The sequence below is a fragment of the Myripristis murdjan genome, chromosome 13 (assembly GCF_902150065.1).
Source record: "Myripristis murdjan chromosome 13, fMyrMur1.1, whole genome shotgun sequence".
NCBI lineage: Eukaryota > Metazoa > Chordata > Actinopteri > Holocentriformes > Holocentridae > Myripristis > Myripristis murdjan.
In genome coordinates this window covers 8,394,314-8,406,802 of record NC_043992.1, presented here as the reverse complement: position 1 = coordinate 8,406,802, position 12,489 = coordinate 8,394,314, and the positions used below count along the sequence as shown (strand labels likewise).

Sequence of the window (12,489 nt, the reverse complement as noted above, 5' to 3'; positions counted from 1 at the left end):
GCCAGGAAACTTTAGCTAACATTAGTAAACATGCTAAAAACAAACTCTTTTGCTTAGGTGTGGATTTGAACTCTGGGAAAGAGTCCTTGACCCACCAGACCTCCGTCCTTATGTGGACTCTGTCGCTTCCTTTACACCACGTCACGTTACTGCTCTTTCATACAGCTGTGTATTTTTGACACATCAGCGACACACAGCGTCACACCGCCACGCTGTCCTCTGGTGGACCGGTGGCTCTGTTACACACTTTGCCCTGACACTGGGCTGGGCTGAGTGGCCTGACTGTCAAATGTTAGTCGCTGATTTTTTTTTTTTCTTTTATACAAAATTTAAAAATAAAAATACACCAAAAACTAAAGTAATGCAATCAGTAATATTCAGAAAAGCTCATGACCTTACACCTGTCAAGTATGCATGTACTGTAAGGTCATGGCGTCTGAAAAGCGAAGGTGATGACGTCATTGTTGGTTAAGTGAAGTCAATGGATGATCCTTGCTTATAATATTACAAACTGGACATTTCCAATATTACCTTGTGTTTTTTCTGTCATCTGTCACTTGTTCCTTCAAAAGTTGAAAGAGGTCCCAAATTTTCTAATAGCCCTATTGAGAAAGGATTCATTTTGCATGGGGACGTTTGTAAACTAATTTTAATCAAGGGAGCTTGCTAAAGTTTCTTTTTTCACAGTTGTGCTGTAGCAGAAGTCCAAAACAACTCAATAAAACAAGTAGGGTCTTTGGTTTCTGATCAAAGTCGATCATCGTGGTCAAAATGTTTGTAAAATTACTTAAATTGGTTTCCATTCGGTTGGGATTAAATTAATCAAAAGACCTTTGCATTCGATGAAAATCTGGTAGGTAATCCCAGGAAGACCATATCTGTGAAAAACACAGATTTTGGTCAATTCAGATTTATATTCCTGTGGATATCTGTGATACAGATATCCATAGTAACATTGACAGTCTCCATAGCTCAGTGCAAAGTTTACTCCCTGAAAACCACAAACACATGCTAACAGAAATACAACATTTCACCAGAGACATGAGAGAGAGTTTAGACCAGGACATCAGTCACCTCAAATCAAGATTGGACTCTATGGACTCAGCAATGAATCAGGAGAAGTCAGGTCTTGTTGCTTTAAGGACACCAGCAAAACAATTGGCAACCGGAGAATATATCTTGTGTCAAAAGTACTTAATGTCTTCTTAGTCTTACTTTGTCTTGTTATACTTCTACAGGAAGTGTTACTTATCTAATATACTCATCAGCTGAACTTTGGCTGAGGACGGCAGACACAAAACTTCCTTAAGAAAACACTGAATAGCTCCTTCTCCACATGAAATGACAGCACAATTACCAACATGTCAAAGTTATTTTTTTATTTTTTTTTTTACAAGGCATTTAATAGAAGATAATAGATGTCCTCATGACACCCTAATGACATGGCAGATTTGGATGGGACTAAAGTCACAGAGATGCTCTGGCAGTAAATATATTACCCCACATCCTCATGTAAAACTAATCCCGTCTGGACAGGGCTCGTGTTCTGGCAATTTCAAAACTGCACCTTGTTCCGAAGGAGGAGGTGCACAGCAGGTACAGGTGAAATCAACCTTTGGTGCCTTTTGGCCTGAAAGAGGACTGTATTATTCTCAGGACAATATTCACGGATGCCGTGTTACTTGTTTGATTCCAAAGATGTGGTCTTGCTCTCTATTCGAGTAACCTCTCTGTAAACCTGCCAGCAGCCTATCATTCACAACCGCCTTTAACTTTCTCCCTTACACTCCCTAACACGTCCTTTCCCAACTGTCACCAGCGCTGCCAGCTCTCAGAAGATTGAGAGTTGTCGAGTAGAAGCTCAACCAACAGGCCTGTCCACTGCCCACAAATCATCCACAGCCGGGAATTGATTGCCAGCTTGTCAAATCTGCCAAAAGCCGTGTGAAGTAAACCTGGTTTCTGCACCGGCGCCACACTCAGGAGGTTGGCCGTGTGCCATGTATATAAATACGCTACATATTTTGCCACGGAAATGGTTAAATTTCAGTTTAATTGAATTTTTTTTGCATTCAGTGCCTTCAAACCAAAAATATCAGCATCAGCTCAGCCCTGTCTTTTACTGTCTCACATCATTTCTCTCTCTCTCTCTCTCTCTCTCTCTCTCTCTATCTCTCTCCCCCTCTCCCCATCGTCTCTCACTCTCTCATTTTCTCATTCTTCATCGCTCTCCCTCTCTCTTGGTGCCACCCATTGCGGTGGCAGTCGTATGTTAGCTGCTGGGCCCGTTGAAAAATTGCTCCTGACAGCTGATTTGTTGGTTGTCAGAAGCGGTGGCTAGGGTGCTGATAAGGTGGAAGGCGGGGGGGAGGGCTTGGGGGGAGGGGTTGCGTTAGCGTTGGAGGGACTAGACATTTTTGTCTCATTTGTTTCAGAGACCTGGACCAAGGACTTTACTTTCCCCTGTCCAAGCAGGCCCCCCACACACACACCCACACACCCCACCCCGCTCGATTAAATATGTGAAACCAGTGCTAGTTGTGTTCACAGCTTCCAGGCTTTGAGTGTCTCAGCAAATGAAAATGTAACAATGAAACTGAAATCACATCACCAATAATAGCCCAGCGATACCACCTAAAAAAATAATGTTACAGTTAAGTTGGACTGAGCAATATATCACTACATCTACTATAACATAAGACTAGATAGAGTCTGGGATTTGGGGTATCGTGTACTTGTCAGCACTCCCAGGTGTAGGAAATTTATGGCTGGGAAAATATTCCCTATAATGTTTATAGCTGTGATATTGTGATATTGTGATATCATGATACGACATCAGTGTTTTCTTTCCCTAGTTTTAAAGGGTGCAGATGTCTGAATGTATTAAGACTCTTCTAGCTGGTTTATTATAGACCTCTACCTGCCTGGTCATAATATCCACATCACTAGAGACTATCTATAAAAAAATTCTTATGTGTAATTATCTCATGGAAGCAATAATAATCATCCCTACCATATTGATATCAATATATTTGGTCAAAGATATTGTGACTTTGTCCACATCGCCTAACCCTATCACTAATATCCACTTGGTAAGGTCGGTTATGTTACTGCTACATCCGCAACAAAAACATGACCTCATTTACAATGAAGTATTTCAACGACAGACATGAAAAAACAAAATCAGACTCTGATGTCGTAAAATGACACGGCTTCCTCATTAGGAAGCCGTGGAGCTTTCTTCTTCTTCTCAGTTTTCAACTTTACAGGCCGTCACCTGGCCTGTAAACGTCACAGCCACAGGTGGTTTGGACGTGGCAGGTCAGCGAGGAGCCAATGAAAACGCCGGAGTCTCTCTGACCCGGCAGCATGATGAGACTCCCGCTGTGGCAAGAATGAGAAAGAGCACCGTTTCAACATCTGCAGCGGCTTAATGCACCTTTGAATTGTTACCTCCCTGCTTTAGATTTGTGTCTCCTGTTTCATCTGTCAAGGCTTCTTGTTGAAGTCTCTCTTGGTGGATTCGTGGATGTGTGAGGGCGTCAAAGATCGGCCTTTGTAGATACAAAATGAGGCGACGCTCGGTGCTTCAATGCCAAAATGTGATATACAACAATGCTTTTCATCTGTGCTGAGAATTTCAGTAGTGCATGCATTAATTATTATTTTTGTTATTTTGAATCAACTTATATATAATGTAGTTTGCTCTAAAGTTATATGATTAGCATGTAAACACACTGCACACATCGAACACACACACACACACACACTCATACACAGAGACGGAGAGGGAATAAGACAGAGAGAGGGAAACTAAAACACACATCAGGCCATATGAATGGAGATGTAAGCTAGAGCCTTGCATTTCCATTAGCCTATATAGTGTATACTGCATCCACACACACACACACACACACACACACACACACACACACATACCATCCAGGGAAGGGCCTGAGGCAGAAATCAGTGAGAGGAGACAGGACTATCCATCAAATGGAAAGAGAAGAGGAGCCAGAGAGAAAAGGGGGAGAGCGACATGAAGGAAGTTAAAGAGAGTGGTGACAGGAGGCGGCAATAACAGCACAAAAGCAGTTGAGAAAAAATATGAAATGATTGCGACAGAAATAAGAAGGGAGTGATTGGCGTTTTGAGATGTGCTATAACACGTCCACTCTCAATCAGAGTTATTTGTAAAACTCAACAGGAGCTATAATCCACTGCATAAAATCGGAGGCACATAACGTATGAAATACTCGAGAGGTGTGTTGTCGCTATCAATGGCTGGCGTGATAGAGGAAACAGATTATTACTGCTGCCCTATTTTGAGTGCTGACACAGTTGGCAGTCGCTCAAATTCTTATAAGGATTAAACGTTGCATATTTAACCTAATTTACTGTATGATCTCACACAGCAGGAGGGTGTACCTGCGAGGGTCATGCAGTGATCACCGCTGCTATATATAGCTGAAATGGCTTTATTTGTGATTCCAAGACAAATGAAAAATGCATCTTACAATAAGTCACATTGTATCAGCGCTGCACTTGCAGTGTAATTTGCTCGAAACCTTACCGGGGAAAGTAAATGTATTTGCTTTCTGGATGCATCATTGGCCGTGCATCTTCCCAGGATGTCTGGATGGCTTCATAATAAATCATATTAGCAATAGGTTAAGCCTTTTAATGCACAGGAAGTCTGGGAGAGCTGTCATGCCATTTGCCAACAAGCTACACTTCCTGGTTGAGAGACGCTACTATAGAAATGAGCAAGGGCTTTTGTTCATGGCATGTCGGTGTTATTTCTGGGTGGTTTCCGTCGCCAAGGCAACAGATGTTCACTGGTGTCACCATGTCGACAGAAGAGTTGGTTAGTGTCAAAAGACAGCCAGTTTGCCTGAGACCCAGGCTGAGCTAGCTCCAATATAAAAAAACAAAACAAAACAAAAAAAGATTTGGGAGTAGTTGAGCCTTATCAAGTGGGTTTGTGACGTTGCCATAATTTAAATCATTTTAATCATCATAATCATTATTTAAGAAAACAGCAACACAGCTAATTAGGATCCGCTGCCATCCTAGTCATGATGTGATCATCAGTTTTGTTCAAAAACCAAAACGCTCCCAAAACAACACTTTTATCACATAAACCAATGCAAAAAAAAACAAAACAAAACAAAAAAAAAAAAACAGAAATCCCACTAACAATTTTTGAGGAAGTTAAACTGCTCGTTATTTTCCTGTTTGAATTGGAAAGTAGATCCAGCAGGTAGCGTCTGCAGGTAACTTCATAATAGCGCCAGGAAGAAATGACCTGATAGTGCTTTCACAAATGATTCTAATCAAAAATTGTATAAAAAAAAAAAAAAAAAAAAAAATGGGTACCAGGACTTGTTGTTTCTTATATTAGCATAATCTGCTTTGTTCTTGTTTGTTTATCTGGTAAAAGTCTTATTTTGGGAGCTGTTTTTGCCATGAAAGTGAACGGAGGGATGGAAGCACAGTATACTGTGGATGAGCTGCACGGAGCAGCTAATGAGGAGATTTCTCCGCCATGTGGACTCCGAAATGCCCGGGTAGCTGTACAACCAAAGTTTAATTTTGCTCCAGGTGACAGTATCTGAGAAGTGGCTGCTAATTACTGCTTTGTGACGCCTGCAACCTCAGCCGCGGCGACAGTTTTTTGGCGAAAATCAGATGGTTTATATCTTTGCAAATATGAATAAAACAGCGGTGAATAACACAGAAGTGCCGATACAGTTATTAAATTGGTTCCCCCAAAGATAGCTTACACTTATCTTACGAGCAGGCACATTCCCCTCTGCACGGCCAGTTTCACTCACACACAGACGAGCACTGCCGATCAGCTGAATGCACGCCGACAAATTTCTAGGTTGTGTGTCTTGTTTGCCTCCATCGGGCATTTTCATCAGTTTAGGCCAGTCGGGGTGGGAGAGTGACACTGTATTGACCATGAAACAGAAAAACGGACGAGTGCAGGCAGGTGATGATGGACAGAGTGATGAAAAACAGCAGCGAGATGCAGAGGCATGCTCCACATCACAAACCTGACCTCCAGTAACTCCTGACCCAGTTCGCCCAGCTTCACTGTGCAAGCAATAAAAGCTGGGCATACAGTATGTATATGCAGTATATGCGCATGTGTGTGTCTGTGTGTGTGCGTGTGTGTGTGTGTGTCCTGGATGTTTACCCACAGTGTAATAAATCATGGTTTGGTTTTGTGTACCGTGTTGTGCTTTAAATGTGTGTGCTCACAGGAGGGGGTTGCCTGCCGCTTTATCTTAGCCTGTTTTATCAGCACTCCCGCCTCTTTATCTGGCCTTATCTACTGCCGTTGGTGTGTTTGTGTGAGGGTGTGAGTGCCACGCCACCTCCTCTGGCTCTCTGTCAGACCTTGTTGACCCCTCGACCCGTGTCGGCTTATCTCCCACATTCTTAAAAGCTTCAGTGTTGTCTGAGCCCGGCCCTGCCCGGCTGGGGAGAATCCGCACATTCCCGGCTCTTACTGCTCTTTTTGCTCCGGAGCTGAGTCTTTATTAATTCTCTCAACACACACACACACACACACACACACACATATACACACACTACACAGGGCAGGACCTTCCATTGACGAGATTCACTCCCCCACCTACTGACCCTAACCTAGACCCAATCCTAAATTCATACCAATAAATATGCTATTCTCTCTCTCACTGACTGATAGAGGTTAATATCTAGCAGTGATAGGCGAGGTGAACTGGAGACTCTAAAGTGCCTGAATGTGTGTGGATGTGTGTGTCTGCCAGTGTGTTAGCTCTTTGATGAACTGGTGAGCTGTCCAGGGGGTTTTCCTGCCATCTACCCCTATGCATGCTGGGATATCCCCCTTGTGACCCTCATTAGGATTAAGCAAGTATAGAGAATGGGACGGGGACTCAACCTTTAGGCGGCTTGTGAAAGCGCTCGCATTTGCTCTTGTAAACACCCTAAACACAGTTTCTGCTTGTCCTTTCCTGGGAAAAATCTTGTGGTAAATAGCGAGTATTATGTTTTATATTTGTGGTTTGTTGCAATCAGGGGGCGGACGGTGCCATTAGGTAAGGTCCATTGCCCTTTAGGTAATGTCATATATAAACCCGTCCAATCACTGAAAGTGCTTCTTTTATCACATTTAGAGATACAAGACCGCCCGGGAACACAATTTAGTGCAGCAGCAAGCAGGAGCGGTCAGCAGCGATTGTCAAGAAACCAAAGTGTGCGCTTGCCTTTAGTAACAGAGCCTGCTATTTTTATTCATGGTTTGGTTAGGGATTTAAGAGCTTGGGATAGGAAAAGGAGAGAATGGGGAGCGGGTCCACACCTGGGGTCGCCTTGGGTCCCCCTGTCACCAAGTCCTGTTTGCAGTCAGCGGAAGAAGAGCTGGGTGCATGAGCGTAATGAGCATTAGCGTGAGCAGCACTAGCCACCATGGCCAAGCTCAGACTTCACTAAAGGGAAGTCTAAAGAAAAAGACATGGCGGTGCTGGGCAGTGTGCGTGTGACTGAGCGGTGCAGTGAAGACCACAGCAAAATGAGCACATCGCACCGAAGATGGAGAAACAAAGCAAAACACAAAAAATAAGGGTCAAACCCCAAGTCCTAATCCTGAACTCACTCCTTGACAAACAAACAAACACACAAACAAAAAACAGACACACACACACACACACACACACACACACACACACACACACACATACAAAGGGTATAAAAATCAGAGTAATGCGGATAAAGCAGATGTCCATAATATCTAAACTGTTTTCTGAATTTGAAACAGAGAAACCACAAAACTGTTAAGATGGTGTGTGTTCTTGGCCAAATTTTTAACCACAGACACAGAGGAAGACAAATTTGCCGTCGTCTACTGGGCCTGAATTCCTGTCATATGCCATGTATTCCTGTGAGTGCTGCAGTTTATCAGATTTTGCCTAATGCCAATGAGTCATTTCACTATTACTGCAGCTCCCAATTACCCCAAAGTGTAGATTTGTAAGCTTAACTGAACACTCGTTATCAGTAATGCCAGATAGGTTCTGCCATTAGGTCGAATGGTTATGGGGAAATATCAGTGAGGTAACAGAGAATATCTGCAATGAAATTCATCCACTAGTCCAAGGCCTTTATCGGGCTTTATGGCTGTTTTATTCTCCCCTCCTTTTCTCCACATGAAACCAAAATATGGTTATTCCAGCTGGGTGAAGTGTATCATTTTATTGCCAAAGGGCTTTTGTTGAACCAGGACTATGAAGCTCACTGGCTTTGTGAAAGCAGCGCTTTTTCAGAGGTGAAAGGCACCATTTCCACCTCTTAATCAACAAAAATGGGTGGTTTTAGCTGTAAGTGGGTCGTGCTTTTGTCAAATTTTAACCGAGCACCCCCCTCCCCTCTTCTTTTTCTTCATGTTTCCACCCCTTTCCCCCCCATCTTTCTGTCCTCTCCGAACACTTTTCTCTCTACCTCTCTGTCTTCTCTGCAGGTTTCGGCTTTGTAACTTTTGAAATTGAGGATGTGGTGGAGAAAGTCTGCGAGATCCATTTTCATGAAATCAATAATAAAATGGTGAGTGGCTCCCCTCGCCTTTCAGAATGCCGAAGACGGGTCTGGATTAATATTTGATTTTCTTCTTAGTACAGCAGTAACAGTGGTGGTGGAAACTGATATTGGGCTGGTTAGTGCGGGGACTGGTGCTCACACACACACACACACACACACACACACACACACTCTCACACACACACACACATAGACACACACCACCTAGATGATGAGGGAGGTGGAGGTTGGCGGTGTGTTCAGTGCAACCGATCACCCACCATGAAATTGTGTGTATAGTCCTGAGCCACGCAGAAGGGCAGAACAACCTGGCCCTACCTCTGTCCCCATGTCCCATTTCCACGCCGGGATACACTGCAAATCAGGCTGGAATGACTGGTCATGTCTGAAAGTTCGTCATTTTAACCAAGGAAAGGCCACAGAAGGCACCGGGGCCTAACGGGAGCTTCCTCACCTGCCGCTGATCTCCAGCTGAATGCCCAAATTATTGTCCAGTTGTTTTAACTTTTTTTTTTTCCAGCTTTTGATGTTAGTTTTAGGGCACGGGCATAAAGCGTCCTTGAACGGAGCCCAAAATTGAGTTCAACACCCCAGAAAGCCCTTTCCTCTCATCCCCATTCAGCAGTAAAATACCGAAGCACTGTAATGCTATTGACCAAGCTGTCAAGGACATGAGGGAGATCAGGCACAGCACCTGCGGCCCCACCTTCTTCAATACAGGGCCCCCACGACCAATCTGATTTTTTTTTTTTTTTTTTTTTTGGATAACTCAATTCACCCTTTGAAACCTGGGCAAAGAAGGTGATGAGCAAATTGGCAAAAAAACAAACAAACAAACAAACAAAAAAAACATAAATCCATCAACCACAAAAAACCCCACAAAATTATGAAAAAAAGAAATACATAAAAAAAAAAAAAAAAGTGAATTACAATTATCTTTTGGGCCCTTAATTGATCTATTCATGGGAAAATACAAAAGGCCCCAAATTATTTTTTTGCCTTGGGGCCCCAGATGTGTATGAAAGGCACTGGGTATTGAGCACAAGCACACACCCACACACAGAGACGAGAGGGAACTTTAAGGGATGCTTTTAATAATCTGTGTAAATCAAAAGGCACCCACATATGTTTGCATCACGGAGACCTGTGGGGAAACAGCGTCCCTCTGTATCTCTAATTATAAGATGATCTCATACTGATGTCGATTTGAGTTTTTCTTCCCCAGCTCTTATTGTTGTCACTGAGTCGGCGTATAACATTGGCCTGCCATCAGTGTTACAGACAGGGTTAAGAAGCCTCAGGCTCGCTGGCTATTGATTTTCACATGATAGCGCATCACATGCTTTTATTGTTTGGGGAGCACACCAGTGCCGACCATGATTTCTTTATTTTAGTCGATTTCTCCCCATGGAGACCCTCCTACCCTCGTCCTCCTTCCACACCACTCATTGACTGGCCCGCATTAAATTGGGCTACAGGGGAATTGCATGCATCGTTAACACCAGTAGGGTAGGGCAGGCGAGAGAAGAATAATAGAGAGAGAGAGAGAGAGAGACAGAGAGAGAGAGAGAGAGAGAGAGAGAAAGAGAGAGAGAGAGAGAGAGAGAGAGAGAGAGAGAGAGAGAGAGAGGGAGAGAGAGAAATGAGATATATGATATGGAATTCCAGCCTTTTGTAGGCATTAATACCAAGTTCCCCTTTGCTCTGTAAAGGAATAGCTATATTTTTTAATTTGTTTTTGTTGGCTGATGTCAGTGTGAACTAGTACAAGTCCCTATTTCCCAAAGGTGTTGTGATAATCCTTGTGCTCTGGCCTGCAGTGGAAGCCAGATAGTGTTAGTGCTTAGACCGTGCAGCAAAACCAGGCTGCAGGTTAGTTTATGATTTTACCTCTACAGTAGGTTATACAATGTTAAAAAAAAATAAAAAATACTAAACCAATTGATTTACTGAGCTATTTCTGGTCTAGTAGCCTTTTCACACTACACTTGGCACTGGGCTAACTGGACTCTGGCTTTCACACTTCCAGCTTAGTTTAGCCCAGGGCTCACAAAACCACATTTGTGAGCAGGATTATCTCTGATTTTTGGGGGGGAGGATAGTCCAAAGTCAGGGTTAAGGTCTTTTGTGAAAGGTTAGGACAAAATGAACAGAATACGTTTGAAAAGCAACAGCATGTTTGTTGTCTAATGCAAACTGGGCTGCATGTCCTCTGAAGAAGTTAGTGGGCTGAATACATCGAACACATAAGCGACTCAGTACGGTAAGTGTTTAAGTGATTTTCTGGAAGTTCTGCCTTGGCGGGGACGCAGCCAAAATGCGATGTCGTGAAACTTTTTTTTTTGCATTTCTTCTTTATTTGATAGTGACAGTAAAGAAACAAAAATTTAGGAAATTTAGTAAATTTGGGAAAGGATCTGGCGATGATCGATGATGAGTTTTATTACATTTCTGTTATTTCATGTGTGTAGTTGTAACAGCAGGACAACTAGCATACGTGATACACAGTAACAGCAGCGTCTAGGCGGCCACTTCTCTCCCTTTGGAGAAGCAGAAAAATTGATTCGCATGCTCACAGGAAGCGAAGTGATTGGCAGAAATTTGCCACTTTTTCACATACCGCGTGTTCAGCCCATAACCCCAGGCTTTGATTTCCAGGACGAAACCTTTCCTTGGGGCAAGCTATAAGGCATGGGTTAATAAGTACAGGTATGAACTGGGGCTAACCTAAGCCACGGGCTGCAGTAAGACCAGAATAAAAATCAGAAAAGGAGGGATAGGGTGGCTGATTGGATGACTTTTACGGTGTAAGCAGATTGGAAACACCTTACAAATTTAGCTCTTTCTTCTTTGCTAGCATTCAGATTCTTGTTGAAGGAGTTAGGAACATTATTTTGCAGTATGCCAAACTAAAAAAATACTTGCCAAGGGCTGGTGCGCTGATTCCCTTGCATGTCGTCTGCTTTTCAGAACATATTGGCCATGTTAAAATAATTGAAGAGACATGTCAGTCTGTGTCTGTGCTGCTGACTGGGAACTGATCAGGTGATCACAGCAAATCTGTGATTCACTGACAAATACTTATTATAGAATGTAGTTGCAATTTCACACCTGAGTCCTTTAGTGCGGTTAAATCAAACCTTGATGTGTTTCCCCACACAAGTTTGGGCATGTGTGAATAGAATAATGAAACTCGGGTGTGGACCAAAACATGGCACACTTCCAAATGAAGTCTGGAGGAGCTCGACTGAAGAGAGTGGATTCCAGTCTAGTGTCTGTGGTGATGACCAGCAAGGAGCCTGGTTTAGATCTGCACAGCGCAGCATGTACAATAGTTTATATCCTCCTGAGCCCCTGTCCCAATGCACTTCAAAAATAAGTGACTAACTGATAAATATGTCTAGGTTCATAATATAATCTAACCAATCTTACCTGACACATCTTCTGAGGAATAAAAGCTCTTGAGGGAATACATTAGTATTCAAAAGTTGGCATGATTGTGTCAAAAATTCAGTTTATGATGCCACAGAAAGATCCTACTAGTAGCCTAATGCATCTGGCAGCAGGCTTTTATAGCCACTATTTTCGACCTCACCATCTGCGCTCCTTAAACCGTCAACTTTTAAGGGTGACTTTATTCATCAGATGAGGTCAGGTTTGCTCTTTTTGTTGGAACTGTGACCCGTAGGTGCCCTCTCTTTCTACAGTGTGAAGAGCTGATTGTAGATTCAGCGCCACATCATGTATTGTTCCATTGACACCGTGCCTGGCTAAGCCTTCTTTACTATAAAACATTCAACAGCTGAGCAGCCGAGAGCCCGGCACTAGATTGAGTGGGCGGAGAAGAGAGGAGAGGAACAGACAGTTAGCAGTAAGTCTGGAAAGGAAAATGACGAGTGA

General features: G+C 43.1%; 1 protein-coding gene across 8 annotated transcripts in view; it reads left to right on the top strand.

Annotated features, from left to right (window-relative positions):
• LOC115369625 (RNA-binding protein Musashi homolog 2) overlaps nt 1-12,489 on the top strand; it is a 367,622-nt gene that overhangs the window by 249,215 nt on the left and 105,918 nt on the right. For all 8 annotated transcript variants that reach the window (XM_030066268.1, XM_030066269.1, XM_030066264.1 and 5 more), the window contains exon 8: nt 8,513-8,595. In XM_030066268.1, coding sequence (XP_029922128.1) covers nt 8,513-8,595 — 83 coding nt within the window. The remainder of the gene's footprint in view (nt 1-8,512; nt 8,596-12,489) is intronic.